Below are 23,106 nucleotides of genomic sequence, written 5' to 3' on the forward strand. Positions count from 1 at the left end.
TTCTTTTGTACCCTTATTTTTTGAGAATGGGGTGTAAGGGGCTGACTAGAAGTCTTCTAGTATTTCATACTATGATGACTACAGCAACATATTTTATACAGATAGGAATTTTAAACATATATTCCTTTCTTTTCTGAATTCTCAGAATTTATTTTTAATAGATATATTTCAATTTCAGTTTCCTGAAATTTTCTCCTTTATTTCAACCACCATTCACTGAAATGTTGGTTGAAATGTTACCAAATTACAGTACTGCATTGCACATGTTAGTCAATTGACCCACAAAATAATGGATCTTTTCCTAAGTATCTGTGAAGTATCTGGAAATAAAGACCATTCTATAATAACAATCACATTGGTTACCACTTCCTTTGAACCATGCAGACCAACAAATGAAAACTGCTTCCATGTTCACTTCATCAAAATTTCCCAGGGTACTGAAAAATTCTGTCAGGCTAAGTATGGAAGCAGATGGAAAACAAACACAAGCAAAATGTTAATGGGATCATTGGGAGCCTACCAGTCTGTCACAATGTAATAAAAGTACCTTGTCAAATGTTTCTGGATGAACATCTCCCATTTCTCTGCCATCCAATTCAGACACTTTAATTACATCTATCAAAGGTTGTGGGATGAAAGATTCTAAGGTCTGTCTCAACCACCTCAATCTCAGACTGTTGTATTCATTACAATGAAGAAAACCTAAATATAAATATTTAAGTCTTTAAGTAAATAAAATAAAACATTAAATTTTCCCTTTTAATTAATTTCAGAAAATAAAACCATCAGAATCATGTAGAAATAGGATTTAAAAGGAAACATTATAGTTATTATAAAATGTTTAAAACAAGAAATATACAAACAAGACATAAAACACAAATCATGCACACATAGCTTCTCACCATTTACTTACACAAATTTAATCTTCGAGGTGAAAACCTTTATAAAATGATAAATTATGAAAGAAATGGCACATATAATCTATGACTTTATTTTTTATGGTATTGCCAGGAACTTATTTTTTTATTTCTTTTTATATTGCCTTTTGGTTCAAAATCAGTAGTGTTAAAGGTTTTCTTCCATACTCAGGGACCACTCCTGTGGTGATTAGGGGACCTTATGCAGTCCTGGAGATGAAACTGGATTCAACTCTATATTCTACTATCTCTCCAGTACATGTCAAAGATTTAAAATCAGGGGAAAATACACATTATATAAGAAAAGAGGACTTGTACTGCTAACCTATGACTTTAGATATAGGTTTTCCTTTATAACTGTTTTCAAGAGTATAATAATAACTGGATTTTTTCTAGCCTTATTATGTTTTAAGACTTTTTCATGCAGCGCAATACTTACAAACCTATGAGGTAGGTATCATTATTATTTCTATCACACTAATGAGGAAGTTGAGGCTAAGAGTAATTTGGCAATATTCACATAGTAAGAAATCCAGACAACTTGGCTCCGAACCTAAAATACTATTAAGTACCATGCTATATTGCTTCTCAATTAAGAAAACTTCAGCAAATGGTTCTTTCACTGGTAAAAGTGTTGCCTTTGTTGCCCTTGATACATTTAAATATATATGCATACATTCATTAATATGTATACATGCTTATTAAATAATAGCATAAATTTATAATTGTATAATTATAGTGTGAGATTAATCAAATGTGAGATTATTTTGTGTAATACATTTAATTCATATTAAACATACAAAAATTTTTAATGTTCACAAGGCCACATACTCTTCACAAAAATTATTTCAATATACAGCCATCTCCCCAAACTTTTAGTCACCACAAATATTTTTCATCAAAATCACTTCACCTCAAATCCCTGTTTTCTTTTTTAATTCCTATGTTTTAGTAATAAAATTCATACTGATTGGTAATACTACATTTTTCTGCCACCGTCAGAGTACATAATGAATGAATTTATCACATTTGCTTCTGATTCAAAGTTTGGATTGGTTTTTCTTCCTTACCAGTAACTCAAGTCAACTTCCTACACCATCAAAAATGAAATTATTTTAAATGCAGAAATTATCAAGGAATAACATTAAAATTACTTAAAAGCTACTGTCTTACTTTCATTCCTGTTCTCATTGCCGCATTATTCACAATTCACTATACACAAAAATCTGCAAACAACTCAGATATGCAAGAACAGATGACTGGATAAATAAACTGTGGTATATATACACAATGGAATACTTCTTGGCTATAAGAAAACATGCAATCATATGATTTGCTGTTACAACAATGGAACTGGAGAGTATTATGCTGAGTGAAGTCAGCCAGAGGGAGAATGATACAGAATGATCTCTTTCATATAAAGAAACAGGGCATGAAAATAACATAGTCAAAGACAACTAAACTTACCAAGGGCATGGAGGAGCCCTGAGTCAACAGGAGTGGGGAAGGGGACACTGGTGGAGGAGGGGCATTGAAACATGGTATATATAAAATCTTATCATTAATAGAATTCTAAATCACCATGCTTAAAAAAACTTTATTCAGATAACTACCATTTAACATTTTGAGCATTTTGAAAAATAATCATACTATATCATTATAAATTTCTATCAATAGAATGATATTATTTTGTTGGGATGATTTTTTTCCTTATCCTTCATCTCCCTCCTCTATCAACTTTCAAGCTTTCCAAAAAAAAAAAAACACAAAATATCATTCTGATTTATTTCCACAAAAATAATGTATGCGGGGGCTGGAGCAATAGCACAGTGGGTAGGGCATTTGTTTTGCACGCAGCCAACCGGGGTTCGATTCCCAGCATCCTATATGATCCCCTGAGCACCACCAAGGGTATTTCCTGAGTGCAGAGCCAGGAGTAACCCATGTGCATCACAGGGTGTGACCCAAAAAGAAAAAAAATTAAATTAAAAAAATAATGTATGCACAAAATACATATGCATGTGTATGTAATCTACATCCAATAATTATATTGTATAGTTACTCTCCCCCTTGCTTCTACAAATGCCAGTGCTCCGAGAGTACAGTATCAATATAATCCCAAGTCAACTGGTAGATCTAAATAATATATGATATAGATATACCATTCTTTATTAAATCATTACCAATTATTGGGCATTTACACTATCACCACTAATAACTGCATTCAAAAACATGTAAGATGTATTTACATATTTAGATATTAGTTCTCAAGCTGCTACTTGATTTACAAATGGTTCCTACATTATCTTCTGGCTTTCTTTGAGGCATTATTTGTAATTACTGATGTGGTCTCTCAACCTTTAGACTTTTTGTTCTGATAAATCTAAGCATTTATGAAGGCAATGTTTGGCATCATCCTAATAGAACAGGAACCACAATTGTCAGTCAAGAGAGCAGACTGAAACAATTCACTTTCTTGGAAATGATGAAGAGTCTACACAGGTCTATTCAAGTACAAAAATATGAAACTTACAGTGGACAAGAGCAGGGGTCCTATTTTACAATCCTCATGTTCTACAGGAGCTAATCCCCGTTCTGACAACTCAACAACCACAGCTTCCAGGAGCCCCACAAGGCACATGCCCAGTTATGAGAATCACTGCGTTCAGCAAGGCCTAAAGCATATTTTCTCCAACAGTGTGCTAGTATTTAGTTAATTTTTCTCCCAGTGTATATGCAGTTTAACAATAAGGATCATATTTATCATAAGCAAGGAGACTAAAGGTGAAATTTTAATGTGGAAAGGGAAACTGACTTCACCCACTCTTTACTCAGACATTATTTGTATGCACATACGTGTACACAGATATATCTACATATATATGTATATAAGTGTTTCTCACTCATTTCATTGTTACCAACTTCTAATGACTTCCCATCCTACACTAAATAAAGTCCAAACACCTAACCTTTGACTCAAAGTCCATAATAGTGAAACTTCAGGACACATTTCAGTTTTAACCTCATACTTCACTAACAGATGCTGTACTCTGTCCACTCACCAGCTAGGTCATTTCCCAAGTATCCCATCTTGTTTACCCTTTTTTACCCTTTTCTGTAGCTCCTATGAAGCATTCAAGCATGTGGATTATGATTTGAATAACAGGACTTCAGATGTACATATGAAAGGAGCTCAGAAAATGGCCTCAATTTTGTTGAGGCAGGCGGGGGGTGGGGGGAACTTGTATAAAACCACCCTAAACATTTTATCATCTTATTTCACAAATAGTGAAATTTGATTTATGTACATATCTATGTTGGTGTCTTCCGGAGGATTGGCTGAAAGTTTATAGAGAGGTATATGAAACCTCTGGTCTTAATCTAAAATCACTAGCACACGGGAATAGAAAGGCTTATTATGGAGGGTGTGCTGACTGAGGGCAGCACAAGTCAGAAGTGAAGCAAATCACTTAAGGAGGGAGAACAAATACAAGGAGGATGTAATCAAGGCTGCTTGAGCTGTATTCTCTCAGGAAATTTCCAAAGTATCATTTTTTTTTTTTTGCCTTTTGGGTCACACCTGGCGATGCACAGGTGTTATTCCTGGGTCTGCACTCAGGAATCACTCCTGGCGGTGCTCAGGGGACCATATGGGATGCTGGGAATCGAACCCGGGTCGGCCGCGTGCAAGGCAAACGCCCTACCCGCTATGCTATTGCTCCAGCTCCCAAAGTATCATCTTATTGGGCCTGGGAAGAAAAGAAGAAGAGTTGGCTTCTTTCTGTTTTCTACTTTCCATTCCAAAAGTTAAAGTATATTCCACAAGTTGGTAATTTCCATAAACTTCAGGTCTGTGTCACCTAAGTCCAAGTCTCCAACTCCTGGTCTGCAGGCTGCTGCAAGTCTGCAGGTGCAGAAAGATTAAAAATGGATGGCTCACTGCAGTGGCTCTAACTGCTAGCCCACAGACCAGTATGCAGACAGGGGCCAGTACGCAGATGGAAAGTGTTTGCAGAACCCTGACTCAGGCCCTGCATGTCATGCTAAGGAGGCCAGAGAGTCCCAAGAACAGCTATAGCAAGCACTAAGGCATGCTGATATTTCTGAATGTGAGAACACATCTGAAGATTTTTGGATTTGTGACAGTGGTTGCAATAGCAGTGGACAACGGCCAGAATAGCAAGAGACTCGGGATTGTCTCCAGTCTGGAAACAATTCTGATAGCTCAAGCTCTGAGGGGGGAGCAGGAACAAATATAAAGTTCAGCACACCTCTAGTATGCTTATATACATTTAAGCATATGTAAATTTTAAGCATATATAAATTTAGATGAAGATAAACTCTAAGATATGCACCTCTAACAGCTATAATATACTTCAAAGGAAAAAAATGTCATAATAATATTTCATTCCACTTCTTTTTTTATGATTTAATGATTAAGTTTTATTTCTAAATTTTAATGAACTTTATAAATTATTTATAAATTTATATTTTATAAAGGTTGACATTTTAAAGATTTTTTAAATGCACATGAAAGAGGAAGCTCTACATTAAGCAACCTTTACAAAATTCCTTATAGATACAAGAATCTTATAATGCTTTCTCATCAATTGTTACATTTTCATGAAGCAAAGAAAATCAACAAGAAAATTTTCAGGCTGAGCAAGTACTCCCATGTCAAAAGCTAAATTTAGTGTACAACTTAACTCCTAGGTTCTCAATGTGTCTCAGATTTCACTACCAACTATATAGAGATCACTGATGTATTATAAAAGATGCTGGTCTTTCTTAAATGTCTCAAAAGATACTTAAAAACTATTTTCAGTAGGAGGCTTGGTTAGCATGTAACTTTTCATATGCAGGTAACAGAATTCTTAGTTCTCTAGGGGCTCTACACCTTGCATCCTGAAGTGTCCCATGTGGTATGTATAACATGTATTCACTAAACATAGCTGACTTGATCTAAAATGTTATAATAAAGTTTAAATGTCTACAACCAAGAATTCAGGTAGTCTTTTAATGTTTTTATTTAATATTATTAGTTAGGCATCTTATAATAGCTCCAGGTTGAAATAGAGCCTTACACCATTTACATTCGTTAAACAATTGAAATTATGCAATATAAAGCATTAGAGCCCAAGTCTTATCTAAAATTTAGTACAATGAAGTACAATTAATTTCACGCTTAAGTTCTCAAAGATTTCAATTTTTTCACATATGTATACACATACATATCCGTCCCTCTCAGAGAGCCTGGCAAGCTACCTAGAGTATCCCGCCTGCACTGCAGAGCCTGGCAAGCTACCCGTGACATATTCAATATGCCAAAACAGTTAACAAGTCTCACAATGGAGACCTTACTGGTGCCCGCTCGAGCAAATCGATAAACAATGGGACAACAGTACTACAGTGCTACATTTTATCTAAAATTGTAATTTTTACCTCAACAAAAAAGGATGTAAATTTAACAAATTTCTGAAAAAGACTCTGAAGCTTCATACGCCCATACAGTGATCCATAGAAAGGAACTAAACTGGTAGCTGCATTCACTAATTTACTTTAATACTTTTATAGCACAGTTGTAGGGTGTTTACTTTGCACTCAATTGACCTGGGTTCGATTCCTACACCCCTCTCAGAGAGCCTGGCAAGCTACCAAGAGTATCTCACCCGCCCAGCAGAGCCTGGCAAGCTACCCATGGTATATTCAATATGCCAAAAAACAGTAATAACAAGTCTCAAAATGGAGACATTACTGGTGCCCGCTTGAGCAAATTGATGAGCAACAGGATGACAGTGACAGTGACAGTGACAGTGACTTTTATCTTAGGAGTAAAATAGGTAATTCTGTCTATTTTACATGTGAATTATTCCTTGGTGCTATAAGTCATAATTATGATCATTTGATGTGTTGGTGAAAAAATTGAAAATGATACAGTCCATATACAAAAAGTTCTGTGAAGACTAAGGTTCTTTGAGATACCTATAAGTGATATTACAAATTCATATGCGCATGTTCAATTGTGAATTTCTTAAGACATGATTGAAAATGGGTTAGAATATAGCCGCACTTTAAAGCTCTGGGTTTGTCATGGATTGTATACAGGGCTGGATGCACAGTGTCTGTCAGCTGTCTGTCCTCAAGAAGATAATAAATGACACTAGGTGAGGCAACAGCTGAATAACACAATAAAAATAACACAACAGAATAAGGAGGACAGTTGTAAAAACCTGAACTCAAATCACAGCTCTTCCGCTTACCTTTAGTTACCTCTACTTCATCTTTTCAAAGGGTTTAATAATGCCCAGAAATGAAATTGCAGAGCTAAATGAGACAGACAGAGTGACAGCTGCACCGCTCCTCAAAGCCATAGCAACCCAGAAAGAGGTTTATATAGAGACACAGCCTAAAATCCTGAAAAAAAAATCACTAAAATATGGCTGGAAAACAGATTTATGAAATAAGATTGATACGGTTCTTGGAACATAGCAACTTTATCCAAAATAGCTATTTAATATTTAAGTTATTACAATAAAGGTTTATCTATCACAGAGCATTCAGGCAAGTCTTTCTATAAAATAAGTTTACTCTTAAACAAAAAATTAAAAAATGAAAAGGATTTTGCAAGGGGGAAAAATGGGGAAACGGATATTGTAAGTTATGCAAAAGGATTAGGAGGTCTGAGGGAGTAAGAAAGATGCAAAAGCAATTCAGCAAAGAGAGAATTCTACTAATTTTCTCAACCAGTGTAGGCTAACTAGATGCCCAAAACTCAACAGCAAAGAGAATTCCAAGGCTGGAGGGATTTAGACCTCAGTAAGAAAGGTGATTACGTTACTATCCCCAGATAGGTCATTCATAGTATTGATAATGCTTTCCTATAAGAGTCGGAATCTTTTTGTACTTATCTTGACCAAGAAAAAGAAAAAAGGAAATAAAAAAAAAGTCACAAAGGATATCACTGTGTTAACAAGAGGAGAAGATAGACCCACAACATAGCAGACTAGGTTTTAAATCAACCTAAAATATGACCTAGTTACTCATTCAAAGTTCTTGGTGCAAACTAAAGGCCTCTACTTACTAAGGAAATTTGGTGTAGAAATGCACACTAGCGCAGCCATCATTTTCACTTTTGCTTATAAAAGCCTTGATTAGCATTGCTTCTGCATTCCAAATTCAAGCACTGTAGCTAACCTAATTTGGGCTCTGAGCATCAGCATGAAGACATCTGTATTTCTTAGTGCACCATTATCATTAGTCCTACTTAGATGAAAAGCTACTTTACTTGGAACACTGCCTGTAGTTCATTGCCCTTGATGTAAGAACAGGAAGATTGTTCTCTACTTCAAACTCCAGAATATACCAGTTTGCCTTTGGATTCCTAATTAAATCACCTTCTTTCCCATAGGCATGTTAAAATATTTATAGCATACTAATAAGCCTAATTTAGGATTAAGTGCCCTTTCTTTAATATGGTACTCACAGTTGATATTCTTCCATCATTTACAATATCAAAAACTCTACATTTAAAAATGATTTATCAACGAAAGGATGATATTAACAAACACAGAAAGAGAAAGTAAAAGAAAATCTTATAAAACATGATTCTGTAAACCTCCATTCAAATTCTAATTATAATAAATAAAAATATCTGATGATTTCTTTTTTTTTTTTTTGCTTTTTGAGTCACACCAGCAATGCACAGGGGTCACTCCTGGCTCATGCAGTCAGGAATCACCCCTGGCGGTGCTCAGGGGACCATATGGGATGCTGGGATTTGAACCCGGGTCGGCCGCATGCAAGGCATGCCCTACCCGCTGTGCTAATATCTGATGATTTCTTTCTTTTTTTTTTAAATGGTAGTACTATATAGAATTTATTATTATGATTTTGGAGAAAGAAGAGGAATTTATAATGAGGGAACTATTTTGCTTATATAGATTTGTTTTGAATATAGTTTCACTAAATACATCAAAATGTATTTGAGTGATAGTTAACTTGTTTAAAAAGCAATGGTGCTAAATTTTATCTAAATGGAGCACACTTTTTTGCCTGAATATCAAATCAGTCTTTAAATTATTCTTGTATAATAATTTAAAAATATCTGATGATTTCTTATACAAAAATACAGCAAGTTTCAGTGACACCATTTTAGTGACAACTCTAAAAATATACAGTATGTTTTTTTTAATAATGCCTATTTCAACTAGATTCATTCACAGTTCTCATAATTTCTTTTTGTAATCTATTTCAAAAGAAATGCTCTCAAAGAAAGAAAAAAGTCAGCAGTCTCTAAACTGGCCTTGGGAATATCTACCTACTTTCAAATGGATAGGCAGGTTTGAATAGTTTCAAAATTCAATTTTTAGACCATCAACTCCCTACAGGAGAACATCTTTTGTCAAGGAATCTCCTTTCCTAGGAGCTATGTGGGTTTTTGTTTGATATGTGGACAAAGACAGAAACTAAATCATCTTTTGCAACCCAGAACTCATTTTAAAAACAAAGAAAATATCTCCTTTCAAGACAGCCTTTCACTAAATTTAGGAAAGAGGGGAAAACTTCCCACCCAGTCAGAAATTCTGTTTTTGTTTCTTTGATTTGGGGGCTGTATCTGGTGATGTTCAGGGCTTACTCCTGGCTCTACACTAAGAAATCACTCCTGGTGGGCTCGGGTGGGCACCTGAGGCACTGGGGATGAACTCAGATTGGCTGCTTTCGAGGCAACTGACCTACCCACTATACTATTGCTCCAGCCCCTTGGCCAAAATCTTATTCAACAAATTGTCCTGAGTTGCAGAAACCTCAACATTGGGCCTGGAAAATTAACACAGGGCCTTAGAGCACCTGTCTTGCAAGCACATGGCTGGAGTACAAATCCCCCTGAACGACAAGGGTAACTGCTATCTCCACTGCTCCGCTGTTGGAACTTGAGTGGCATGCAGTCTGTGTGCCCTCAAGACACAAGTGATGTCCAGCTGTACCACAGTCAAGTGTGTGTGTGGAAAAAAAAGTGGAAGGATCAGCGGGTAGGACGTTTGCCTTGCACGCGGCGACCCGGGTTCAATTCCCAGCATCCCATATGGTCCCCTGAGCACCAGGGGTAATTCCCAGGTAATTACCAGGGGTAATTCCTGAGTGCAGAGCCAGGAGTAACCCCTGTGCATTGCCGGGTGTGGCCCAAAAAGCAAAAAAAAAAAAAAAAAAGTGGAAGTAGGGTGCGGCCACAGGAGCACCATAACCTTAATAGGCTGTGTAAACTTCACTGTCAGGAAGTATAACCTCCGGCAAGCATGCATAAGAGTGGTGCAGTGACACCCTCCCACCCCACCCCAAACAGATAAAGCACCAAAACCAGTGTGTCTCATCGAAGGGCGCCCCCTGTCAGTGAGCATATGCAAGCACCACTACTAAAGGAATACAAACCCCATGAGGGCCGCAGCCTGGCACCAGTGGGACAGCAGTATGACACCACCCCGGATGTGTGACCCTTCCACCACCAAGAAGCACCACAGCTGAAAAATGCTCAAGCCCCACCACCAGGTGTGTGTGCAACCCTCAGTCAGAAAATGGGCTGTTCCACACAGCAGGGTCCTTGCTGAGAAAGGTATTGGTTCTAACAGCTAGGCAACACTGGCTTCTGGAATTGAGATGTTTTCAATCCTTCGACTTAACAGAATTTAAAACAACCACAACAACAACAACAACAACAGGAGATTGCTCGTCCAGTAGGTTTTAAAAATAGCAACTGATGGGAAACATCTATGTGATCTCGTGCTGTAAGTTGGATCTGCGAAAACTATTGAAACACTTATAGCACAATTCCCAGCCCTTTATTAAGCCATTGTTCCCTGAAGCGAGCAATATCACCCCTGTGGGGTGCTGGGGGAAAAAAAGTGTGCCGAGCTGCCTCAGGTGCCACTGGGGGACACTTTCTATTTGTTCCCTTAAAGAAGGTAGATTTCCAGGGGGACACCGAGTAATTTTTTTTTTCTGTAAAGGGGAACTAAACCAAATATATTTGGGAAACTATAGCCTAATGTATTTGAATGAAGACATTTGCATTTATGAAAACAAAACCACCAAAACAAACCAAAGAAATCCAGACTAAACTGATGCTGAGCACTCTCTCCTCTACCCAACAGAAATCATCACCTAGGGGAATTTAAAGTAGCAAAAAAAGTTTCATCCTCTATTAGGAAAGAAAAAGTATAATGAATGTTGATTCATATATTTTAAAATTTTTCTAAAAATATAAATTGGGCCAGAGAGACAGTACAGTAGGTAAGGTGCTTGTCCTGCACATGGTTGATCCGGATCCGATCCCTGGCACCCCATATGCTCGCCTGAGCCCCTCCAGAAGTGATCACTGCACACAAAGTCACTAGGTGTAGCCCAAAAGCAAAAATTAAATATAAATAACATTCATCGCATCATTTTCATACTACTATATCATAGTAATGTCACTTCAAAATAATTTTTGAATCCTTACTGTATCCCATACTCAAGACTACAGTATCCCATACTCAACTTACTTCCCGCATAAACACTTGAAATGGGGCAGTCTTAATTGAAATGTACTATGAATGTAAAATAGATAATTTAGAAAACTTTCCAGAAAATAAGAATGCAATTAGGCAATCTTTAGGGCAATCTTTAGTTTGTGGGGCAGAGATTTTTGCAGGGGTTAAAACATAACAACTTGCATGCAGTCGACCCAGTATGATCGTCACACCACATGTTAAAATTATACTTTACACACATGATTATAATGACAACAATTTTACACGTTTATACTCCTTATTAAATAGCTTATCAAAAACTTAAACTTCTAGGTATAATTGGCGAGTGTTGGACAGAACTGTATTAAAAGTTCACAATCAGATGATATAAAAAATATGATGCAGGGGCTGGAATCATAGTACAGCGGGTAGAGCATTTGCCTTGCACAGGGCCTGACCTGGGTTCGATCCCCAGCATCCCATATGGTCCCTGTAGCACTGCCAGGAGTAATTCCTGAGTGCAGAGCCAGGAGTAACCCCTGAGCAATGCTGGGTGTGACCAAAAAAGAAATAAAAAGTGATGCTAAATGTATGTTTCTTGTTACAACAAAACTGGCAGTGATATCAATAAGAGCTCAAGAATAAAAGTTAAGCATACAATAAAAAATCTTTGGGGCTGGAGAGATAGCACAGCGGGTAGGGCGTTTGCCTTACACGCGGCCGACCCGGGTTCAAATCCCAGTATCCCATATGGTCCCCTGAGCACAGCCAGGGGTAATTCCTGAGTGCAGAGCCAGGAGTAACCCCTGTGCGTTGCCAGGTGTGACCCAAAAAAAAAGCAAAAAAAAAAAAAAAAAATCTTTGTCACTGGCGTTCATATTAGAATTCATACTACCTGGTAGATCTGTGTTCACGAGGTATCTTAATTTTGTTCCCCAATTTGTTTTGTTTTTTTTTACTTATAGGAGTCATTTGGTAACTTAAATAAGGTGTTCATTACACTGATTTCCTCAGCTGAAATTTCCATTCTTCTCCATACATTCTAGTTTTTAGGCTTTCAAAGTTGACAAGCACAATTGCACATTTTCCCCAGAGAAAAAAGTATTTTGTAACCTACCACTGTGGATTACCAAAGCGAGAGCACAGTACCTGGATCAGCACACTGCAGCAGACCTATGGATTTGCCTCCAGGAGCAGCACACATATCCAGAACCTTCTCCCCATCTCTTAGCTCCAGGGCCAGTACTGGGAGAAGAGAGGCAGCATTCAGGAGATAGTATCTCTTGAGTTGTCCCGCCCGGTGTCTCTCTGAGGGCATGCGGTCAGGAGTTCTGCTAAGGTAACACTTCACTGATTCGGGATAGTAGGGTAAGGAGCCACGGAAGAGGGCATGATAGCCCTGCAAACGTAGATGTGTTTCCAAGTCACAGGAATAATTGAACCGGTTGAGGAGAACAGCATATTGCCAACATGATGGAGATGTTAGTATATCCCTAGAAATGAAAAAATGAAAAAAAGAAAAGCAGCATTAATAGTACACAAACCAATACAATTTTAGATTACCAGCCAAGTGAAGAGGTCCTAGTTTTACACAATACTTACCTGTGATTTTCAGAGCCAGTCAGAACCAGGATCAGTACAACTGACTATTCCTTTTGTCTCAGGCTCCATTTTGCTCAGGTCAGAGTGTCATTATTTAAAACTTTGACTTTTTTTTTTGTTACCGCTTTTTTTTCATTTCGATTGAATTTTGCCTACTGAAATTGCATTTGTCTTGATTACCAAGTTCTACGACCTTTAATTCTACAGGAAAGGGTCAGCCTGGCTTGCTTCTGCCTAAGTGCCTGTGGCAAAACAGCTTGCCGATAGATAGATAGATAGATAGATAGATAGATAGATAGATAGATAGATAGATAGATAGATAGATAGATAGATAGATAAAGATAGATATAGCTTGAGGACATCTCTGAACATCCACATCCACACCTTGGACACTCTACTTGCTTGTACATTTTCCAGGTGAAGGCGAAGTCCTCCTAGTTGATACCCTCACCACCGCCGGCCTTTTAGGAACCGGAAACAGATCCCCTTTCCCTCCACCTGGGTTCGAGCCTCCATGCTAAACCTCTGATGTCTCTGCAGGCCTGCACCAAAGCCCACATCCCACACCCATAATTCTGCTTGTTGCTGCTTATACCCTTACAATTCCACTCATCACACCTCACACTGCACACACTCATAACTCCAGCAGTGAACAAGACTCAGAGAGGGGAGGCTCTGTTTGCCAATCCCAGTGTGTAACATCTTGTTTTTAGTCCCATTCACTCCCCACAAAAAAAGCCATAATGTGGCAGTGACGGTGGTAAGAAATCCCAGGGCTTTAATTCACAGCCCGGGGGGAGGCACGGTCAAGATGGCATTGAAGGTAGTCCTATAATGCACACAGTCTCAAAATCACAAACCAGAAGCAACAAAAAAGTCAGGTGGCGAAGGAAAAGAGCAACACAACCTAATTCTTCAGAGAGCTCCCAAGCAATAACTACAAAGATTCACCCTCAGAGCACAGCAGATAAAGCAGGGAAGCCAATTATAGAAGCGTACCAAGTTCAGTGAGTGAAAATAATAGCACAGAAGGCTCCCCAAGGATGAGCCAGCCATGTAATTTCTCAGATAATGACTTTAGAGACGCTGTGGTTGAGAATGTTTAATAAACTCAAAGTAACAGTGGCACAGGTAGTAAATAAAGCACAAGGACATATGAAAGCAGAAACCACAAAACTACAATCAGAAGTAACAGAACTGAAGAGTATAGTATGCAAGAAAAAAAAAAAGCCTCCACTTAACAAACCTCAAAATTAATCATAATCAACTCAGTATGTATTTCCGCACAAAGTTGCTTTTTGTTAAGAGTCAAAATTTCAAACCAGAGATGAAAAATATTACCATCAAAGGGTATTTAAAGCTAAGGCAACAATTCAATCAGTCAATGACAGATGAGTAGAAAATGATGTGGCATACATATACAAAGAATATGTAAGAAATTATTAATCTTGCTCTTTATGCATCAACATGGACAGAACTGGAAGAAGTCATGCTAAGAGTAACAACTCAGGAAAGAAAGATTTGGTGAGTTTACTCAGATGTGGGCTGTAAAAAAAAAAGCGAAACAATAGCAAAACCAGGACTCTTGACTATAAAACTGTTTTCAAAGATGGAAGGGAATTAGAGTATTGAAAGAATAAAGGGGATCCAATGGACGAGGATGACATTTCGGCACTGGATTTTGGGGGTGGTCATAAGAGGTGTGAATTGTTTCTTTGTAACATTAGCAGTAAGCCAACAGTTCCCCATACTTGTCCACAAAAGAGAGAATAAATAGAAGATTCAGTGTTAAAAATTTCCTTTCATGAAAATAAAACTATGGGAAGCTAACTACAATAAACTCCAGTTACAGGATTAATGCAGCAATCAGGGTCTCAGATGATACAAAACCAAGAATAGTTTAAAAATTACTTACTTACGGAGTGATAATGCAAGCTTCCCCTAGCTAACAGTTATTTTCCTGGTTTTCCTTTCAGTTCAACAGATTTCTTAACAATCAGAAGCTCATGTCAACTGACAGATGATGCAGCAGGAAATATTTAATTTATTTACTAGCTGACCTTTCTAGCTGAGTTATTTGAAAGCCTCATTAACCATGGTCAATTAAATAAATTCCAGCTGCTACTCACCCTGGAGTTGCCTCTGTGAGAAAAGGCTGGATTGAAATGGAACACCTGCAACTTGAAGTGTGCTCTGTGAATTTCAACTGGGAACTAATATGTGAAGCTGCTTTCTCCTTTCACTGCCTTTTACTCTGATGATGTGTCATAGGCGCCAGTGATTCTGTTTCACTGCTTTGGAGGATGACAATCTCTTTAAATACGTGCAGTCTCTGATTCAGTAGGGCTGATGTACAGCCTGAGATTATGCAAGTTTATTTCTTGGTGTTAGTGAGTTCTAGGACCACATTTCAGGAGCCAATATTTCCCACTGGTCCCTAAAGGAAAATTCATGAATGCCTCTGTTAAAAATCTTATCTCAGTCCATCCTCAACTTACCTTCCAAACCACATAAAAACCTCGCCAGCATTTTGAGTCATGTGGTAACAGAATAAGGATGATCAGAAATATAATTAATTAATAGAGACTAGACTGACTTGGATTTGTCTTACATGTGACAACCTCTAGGCAGGTGACAAAAAATATGTATTATTAATTGGTTTATATTTTTCGCCATTATTTCTATTGCCACTTTAAGTGCTTTTTATTTTAAATAATTTCAAATGATTTCGAAAATGTTTATGTACACAGATGGCAACTTTACAGGGATTAAATTAAAAGCAATAAATCTAAGGATAAAACTTCTTTTATATTTAGTCCTCCCAACCTTGACCACAATGTTTATCCAAATAATAATTTACTTTCACATCTCTTAATGAAGGTTAATCTTGCATATTTCCTTTAACCTTTTTATTGGAAAGAATCGTTAGTGTAGAAGCACCATTGGGTGTTTTAATTTATTGTTTTCTTACTTACCCAGTGTGTTAAATTTTGAGACAAAGAGGAAATAAGTTTGGGGCAAAATGGAAAAGGATGGTATATTTGTTTTGTTTTTTAATTATTTTAATTTTATTGAATCTCTGTGAGATAGTTACATGCTTTCATGTTTGGGTTACAATCTCACAATGATCAAACACCCATGCTTCCACCAGTGCACATTTCTCACCACCAATATCCCACCCTCCCCCTGCCTCTAAGGCAGACAATATTCCCCATACTCTCTACTTTTGGGCATTATGGCTTGCAACACAGACACTGAGAGGTCATCATGTTTGGTCCATTATCTACTTTCGGCATGCATCTCCCATCCCAACTGGTTCCTCCAGCCATCATTTTCTTAGTGATCCCTTCTCTATTCCATCTGCCTTCTCCCCTCTGCTCATGAAGCAGTCTTCCAGCTATGGGGCAATCCCCCTGGCCCTTGTATCTACTGTCCTTAGGTGTCAGCCTCATGTGATGCTACCCTACACTCCACAAATGAGTGTAGTCCCTCTCTGTCCCTCTCTTTCTGACTCATTTCACTTAGCATGATAATCTCCGTGTTTAAAGGATGGTATATTTGGAGAATTAGAAGGACCCTGGTGTGGAGGTAATACAGGTGGTACAGCACAAACCTAACATGTGTGAGTCACTGACTTCAATCCCTAGAACCCATGATCCCTGAGTATCATCATCATCATCATCATCATCATCATCATCATCATCATCATCATCCCATTGATCGTCGAATTTCTTGAGTGGTCTCAGTAACGTCTCCATTCGTCCTAGTCCTGATTTTAGAAGCCTCTCTCTACTCGTCCTTCCCAACGATGCTGCATTGAAAGCTCTTTCAGGATCAGGGGACTGAGACCCAGCTTGTTACTGGTTTTGGCATATTAATACACCATGGGGACCTTGCAAGGCTCTCCCATGTGGGGAGAGTATCACTGGGTATAACTGCCCCCTGAGTATCACTGAGTATCACTGAGCTGAAAAACCAAACCTTTGGGCCCACACCAAAAAGATCATTTAAAAAGGCCCTATAAAATATAGAAGGCCAGCAAGATAGTACAGCTATAGGGCACTGGCCTTGCACAAGGTCAACCTGGGTTAGATCCCTGGCATCCCATATGGTCTTCCAAGCACTGCCAGGAGTGATTCCTGAGTGCAGAGCCAGGAGTAACCCCTAAGCAATTTTGGATATGGCTGAACTCCCCTCCACCCCCCAGGAAAAAAAAAAAAACATGGGGAAGAAGCCTAACAGATGGCAGAGGAAGTGCACAGTGGAAGACACAAGAAGCCGGCTGTTTTATTTCATACCACCTCCAGGGAGTCACACGAAGTCTAAATGTGTTACTTTTACTGGTCTCTGAGATTAGATGATCAAATGTACCAGCAGCCAATTAAACTGACGCCTACAAGCTCAGTGACCAAGTCAATGTTTTGCTAATACAACATTGAGAAGGGAAAAAAAAAGTGCTATTCTAAGTTGACATGAAAATCTTCACTTGTTTAAAAATGTAATTCCCAGCATACTGTAAAAATGGACATTCTGAGGTATAAATTACATCACTTTTTAAAGTGTACCCAGTGTAACCTAAATACCACAGTGACTTGATAACCACTATTTTCCATTTAAATATTCATGAGCCAGGCTGGGATGTGGGTCAGCCTGGTTGAACATATCTTATATTCGTGAGGCGCTGGGTTGGATTCCCAGGCCCCCAACACAAGCAAAATGCAGTTTTCTTGAACAGAAATGCATTTTATCACTCTTTGCTTGACATGTTTCTAATTTGCATTCTACTTCCTCAGTATATTTTGTTTTGACATCTTTAGTACAATGCTGGGCTGGAGCGATAGCACAGTGGTAGAGCATTCACCTTTCACGCGGCCGACCCGTGTTCGATTCCTCCGCCCTTCTCAGAGAGCCTGGCAAGCTACCAAGAGTATCGAGCCCGCAAGGCAGAGCCTGGCAAGCTACCCGTGGCGTATTTGATATGCCAAAAACAGTAGCAAGTCTCACAATGAGAGACATTACTGGTGCCTGCTCGAACAAATCTATGAGCAACAGGATAACAGTGACAGTGACAGTATAATGCTATACTTCTCTCACATAGTTTTCACTGTAGCCTTCAATCACAAGTACTAAAGTAATAAAATTTTAATTGTTATTAATATATTAGCATAAAACTGACCAAACTTACACATTTGGTAACTATTAAACATAAGAGGAAAACTTGACAGTTTTGATGAGCCAGAGAGATGGTAAAGTGGGTAGGTCACCTTCCTTGCATGCAGCTGACCTGGTTTGACCCCCCAACACCACATAAGTTTCCCACTTCACCACCAAGAGTGGTCCCTGAGCACAGAGCCAGGAGTAAGCCCTGGGTACTACTCAGTGTGACTCAAAAATCAAAAATAATTTTTTTTAAATCAAGTTGATACAAGCTTTTGCTCTCATACTCATAACAGATCTACAAAGAACCAAAGTCCAGTACCAATTTCATTCCTATTTTGTGTTTCTTTCTTTTTGTAAGTGCTAGAAAAAGTATTCATTTAAATGCAGGAAAATTAAATATTTTTCTATCAATGTCTCCCATTTATTGGAAATAGAGTTATAGTCCCAAATCCCTTAGTAATCTAACCAAAATATTTTATCTGTACATTGACAATTCCACTAGAGTTCTTTTAATTGAAAGCAAAGCTCAGAAACCATCTGATCTGTCAAAGAATTAGTAGGCAATGATTTACTTTCACCCTTACAATGACCATCAGTGCCTTGCATCTGGAAGTTTTGGAACGCAGGATGGAAGTCAGGAGAGTGAAAATGGACCTATTTATATAGAGTGCGGAAGGACAAATTATAGAGAGCTATACAGGAGAGTTCATGCCTGCTTAGGCACATAACAGAGCAGAGTTAATTTTCTAGAACACATACATAAAAGTGGAGAATTTCTAAGTGAATTTCTGTGACTTGAATGTGTCATATGCACCTTGAAAAACTGTGTATTATTTATACAATGTTTCTGATTTATAATTTTCAACCAACTTTTCTGTTTTAATCTCTTCTCCCACTATTTCTTCTCTACCATCCTATCTGAATTATGAGGATACAAATCCTTTTCTCTGGAGAGACAGCTCAAAGGGCACGCTTTGCATGTGGACGCCCAGGTTTGGTCCCAGCACAGCATAGACCCCAGCATACCAAGACTGACCCCTGAGCACCCAAGGGTTTGGCTCAAAGAAATATATTTTGCGCAGAACTTGCTAGGCAGAACTGATATAATCTTACAACGTCAATTTAAATGTTAATGGTTTAGGGGTCCACAAGATAGCCCAGTGGCTTGAAACACTTGCTGAGGAAGAGCAAAGTCAAAAATTCAGAGCAATTCTATCCTCACACACTCTGGGTATTTTGTAAAAATGTGTCTGAAAAGTCTAATTCCCAGTAAATTACACTTACTAGTGTTAAGTCCATGAGCTTAATCCCTTTGTAGCCAATGCTGACAGCATACCTTACCAGTGAAGGAACAAGAAAGAAGTAAATAAATTGTGATGCTTAAAAATAACAGATAACAGAACTCCGTTTTAGTTCAATGCTACTGTTAGCCACTAGAGGGCACTCACTTAATTGTTTTGTAGGTCTGGCTAAGAAAGAATTCACTAGGGCACAATTCTTAGACCTATGCCCAAGTACACACTTTAGAACTGTTCTTTCCCTAGCCCTTGACTATGCTAACGATGAGCTGATATTCCCCCGTTTCTTGACATGCTTTCCCTGTTTCTCACAGAAGAGCAATCTATGGCCATACTTGCTGTCTAGGGTATCTAGACAAGAAGTCCTCACGGAAGGTTTGTTTCTGATAGGGAAAAAAAGCCCCAAACACTACACAGGAGTTCCCTCTGCCAGGGATATGCGTGCATACACACGCAAGGCTAGAATCACAGACGTAAAAGCAGTACACAAAGCGACAAACTGTGATGCACAGTTGGCACTGTTTCTGACCTGACCTAGAGGGGCTAAGAAGAAATCCTTCAACAGGGCTTTATTTGCACAGACTAAGGGTAAAAAGTTGTGTAAAGGTGTGTTCCCTTATTATCCCCAAATACTCATTCTACCTGTTTCACAGATTCTGGTAACGTAAACTGTGTGGAAAAATTATTCTTCTCCATAGGCCAAATTTAAAAGGGTGGTTTTTGTTGTTCATTCTCTTACCAAGCGCATGTAAAATTTCTGAATTTAACAGATTTCCAATTAATTCTCTTTTGTATATACTTGAGGGAAAGATAACTATAAACTGTCTGAATAACCAGTGCCTACCACAATGCTGGCATATATAGATAGATGCAAATATACATATATACATATGTACATGTTGGTAAAAAGGTTATGACCCTCACTTGTCAGTGAAGAGACATTTAGTAAATTATAACAATAATATAACCTCAAAAGAATTACAAGTCATATCAATAAAATGGAACAGGAATGCAAAAAGCCAAACTAATTTTACCACAAGCATATGTGAGGGATTGAGCAAGAACTGGCTAATACTAGTAACAGAATAAAAAAAAATGTTAACACTAATCAAAGAATTAGGTCAAAGAGTCTAAAGTAATTAGAACTATATGTCAAATAGTCTAAAGTAACTGGAATCGCCATAAATTCATTTTATCTTTTCAAACAATGATAGGAAATAGATACTATTTTTTACATACTAGGAAATATACTATTTAAGGATGAGGTGGTCAGGTAGAGATGTTAAATAATTTACCTAGGTCATGTACTAATATGCAAAGTTGGGATTTGAAACTACACTTTTTTACCACCATATGAAGGGAAATGGTTAAAGCCCGTCCCTGACAGAGGAACAGCATATTCAATCACAGAAGCACAAAGTATCTTTAGAGATGCAATAAAAACTCTAATCCTAGCAGAATCGAAGCAGGGCAGCACATGGGGAAAGCAAACAAGAATATGAAAGTTACAATATGAGAACTATGAAACGATAAAGGCCTAACGGTATAATAATGAGGATAAAAATGTTAAGAATAAGAAAATTCTCAGGTAAAATTTCTCAGGTCAGAATAACAGTATAGCAGATAGGGAGTTTGTCTTGCACACAGCTCACCCATTTTAATTCCCAGCGGTCCTGTATTTTCCAAAAACACCACCAGGAGTCATTTCTAGTTGCTGAGCAAGAAGCTGAGTATGGCAGGGTGTGGCACAAAAACCAAAAGAAAGGAAAAGAAAGAAAAACAAAATTCTCTGTTAAAGAATTGGGGGGGCCAGAGAGATAAGTACACAGGGTAGGGCCTTGTCTTACCTAAAGCCAACCTGAGTTCATTCTCCAGAATGTCATATAGTGCATATAGCCCCACGTCGTCCAGGAGTGATCCCTGAACACAGAGCTGGAGTAAGCTCTGAGCACCACTGGATATTAACTCAAGCACGGAAGAAAAAAAAAAAAAAGATAAAGGTAAGAGATGCAAGTGCAGAAAAGTTCAAAACATGAAGCTCACAACTAATTTCCTTTTAAAGATTTGTAAAAACATGTATAAAAGGGCTACCAACCAGGCAGACTCAGGAAGACTTGGTATATAGGTTTACTCAGTCTTATTGCAAAGGAGGAAAGAGGTATAGAAGAGAAAAGAGGAAAGTAACCAAGTATGCTTTAATTGGATCAAGTATACAGCAGCACGTTTGCTGTATACTAATTGTTGCTGTCAGAAAACGCTTGTCCACATGAAACTGATGATTGGGAAAAGCAGTACAGTTTGAGGGCATTTGGGAGGCAGTTTAGTGTTATACCATATAGGCTTGCCTGAAGAAAAACCTGAACGCAGCAAGCAGAGAGAACATTAAATCAGAGTAAAGATAACTTTAGCTGTTTAGAAAGTGACTAGGAAAGAAGTATAAAAGTAAAAGATAAATGCTAAATCTTCCCCACTCTTAAGAAACTAAACTAAATTTTAAAAAATTATTTTCTACATAGGTGAGAAATGCACTTGCCTTTCTCGAGAAGCAAACAGATTAGGTAAGCATGATGTTATGCTTACCTAATAAGCTGTTGAAGACCAGAAATATTTCTTTTTTTATATCTCTGTGCCACCTTCCATGCTCAGACTTTCAAGGCTGAGAAAGTCTTTATTTGGCCTATGGCAAATTTTAGCACATGTTTATGCAAAACTTAAATTACCATGAAAATCTAACAAAAGGGTAGGTGAAGCAGAAGGAACAGCTAATTAAATGGATTTAAGGTTCGCTGCTCATTCTGTTTAGGGTCAAATAATAATTTATAAATCTGCCTGAGCACATTAAACAGAAAAATAACTCATTAGACAATGAGTACTCAAATTACTATAAAATCTGAAGACAATATACCTTTTTGAAAAAAAAAATTTTTAATCATCCAAGTGTGCCTAATGACATCCCAGATACACAAGACATATTGAATAGAGGTTAGCAGTAGTTTTATTGAGTCAAAGAGTTTGGGCACAATTGGGCAAGTTCCTTATATTGTGCAGTTTCCTCAGGTAAAACAAATGAGAAGCAAAAGACTGCCTGGCACAAGAAGGCTGCAACAACTGGTGATTTAGACTATGAAAACCTTTCTGAAGTCTGGCTTTATTACATGCCACTATTGGTTGTTCTCTGTGAAGGAAGACAGCCATTCTCAAAACTGTGCTTTTTGGGACTGGAGTGACAGCACAGTGGTAGGGCATTTGCCTTGCAGGCAACCAACCTGGGTTCAATTCCCAGCATCCCATATGGTCCCCTAAGCACCGCCAGGAGTAATTTCTGAGCGCAGGGCCAGGAGTAAACCCTGTGCATAGCCGGGTGTGATCCCCCCCCAAAAAAAAAGAAAAAAAAAACTGCTTTGAAATAAAAACCACTAATGCCTAAGATATGACCAAGTGGCAGACCACCTGAATTGCATCAGAGGCCCTGGGATGGATCCTTCCATGTGGCCCAGGAACACCATTATAGGTACTGACACACACACACACACACACACACACACACACACACACACACACACACACACACGCAAAAAAAAGTGTATTTTCGTATTACAAGATTTGCAAGTTTCTAAAGCACCTTAC

The 23,106-nt window shown here is 38.1% G+C and overlaps 1 protein-coding gene across 1 annotated transcript in view; it reads right to left on the bottom strand.

Moving 5' to 3' along the window:
• Positions 1 to 23,106, bottom strand: part of NSUN3 (NOP2/Sun RNA methyltransferase 3) — a 66,552-nt gene that overhangs the window by 41,150 nt on the left and 2,296 nt on the right. The window contains exons 3-4 of the mRNA XM_055129447.1: positions 12,569 to 12,912; positions 548 to 702 (exon numbers count right to left, since the gene is read on the bottom strand). Of these exons, the coding sequence (XP_054985422.1) occupies positions 548 to 702; positions 12,569 to 12,912 (499 nt within the window). The remainder of the gene's footprint in view (positions 1 to 547; positions 703 to 12,568; positions 12,913 to 23,106) is intronic.

The sequence above is a fragment of the Sorex araneus genome, chromosome 2 (assembly GCF_027595985.1).
Source record: "Sorex araneus isolate mSorAra2 chromosome 2, mSorAra2.pri, whole genome shotgun sequence".
Classification (NCBI taxonomy): Eukaryota; Metazoa; Chordata; class Mammalia; order Eulipotyphla; family Soricidae; genus Sorex; species Sorex araneus.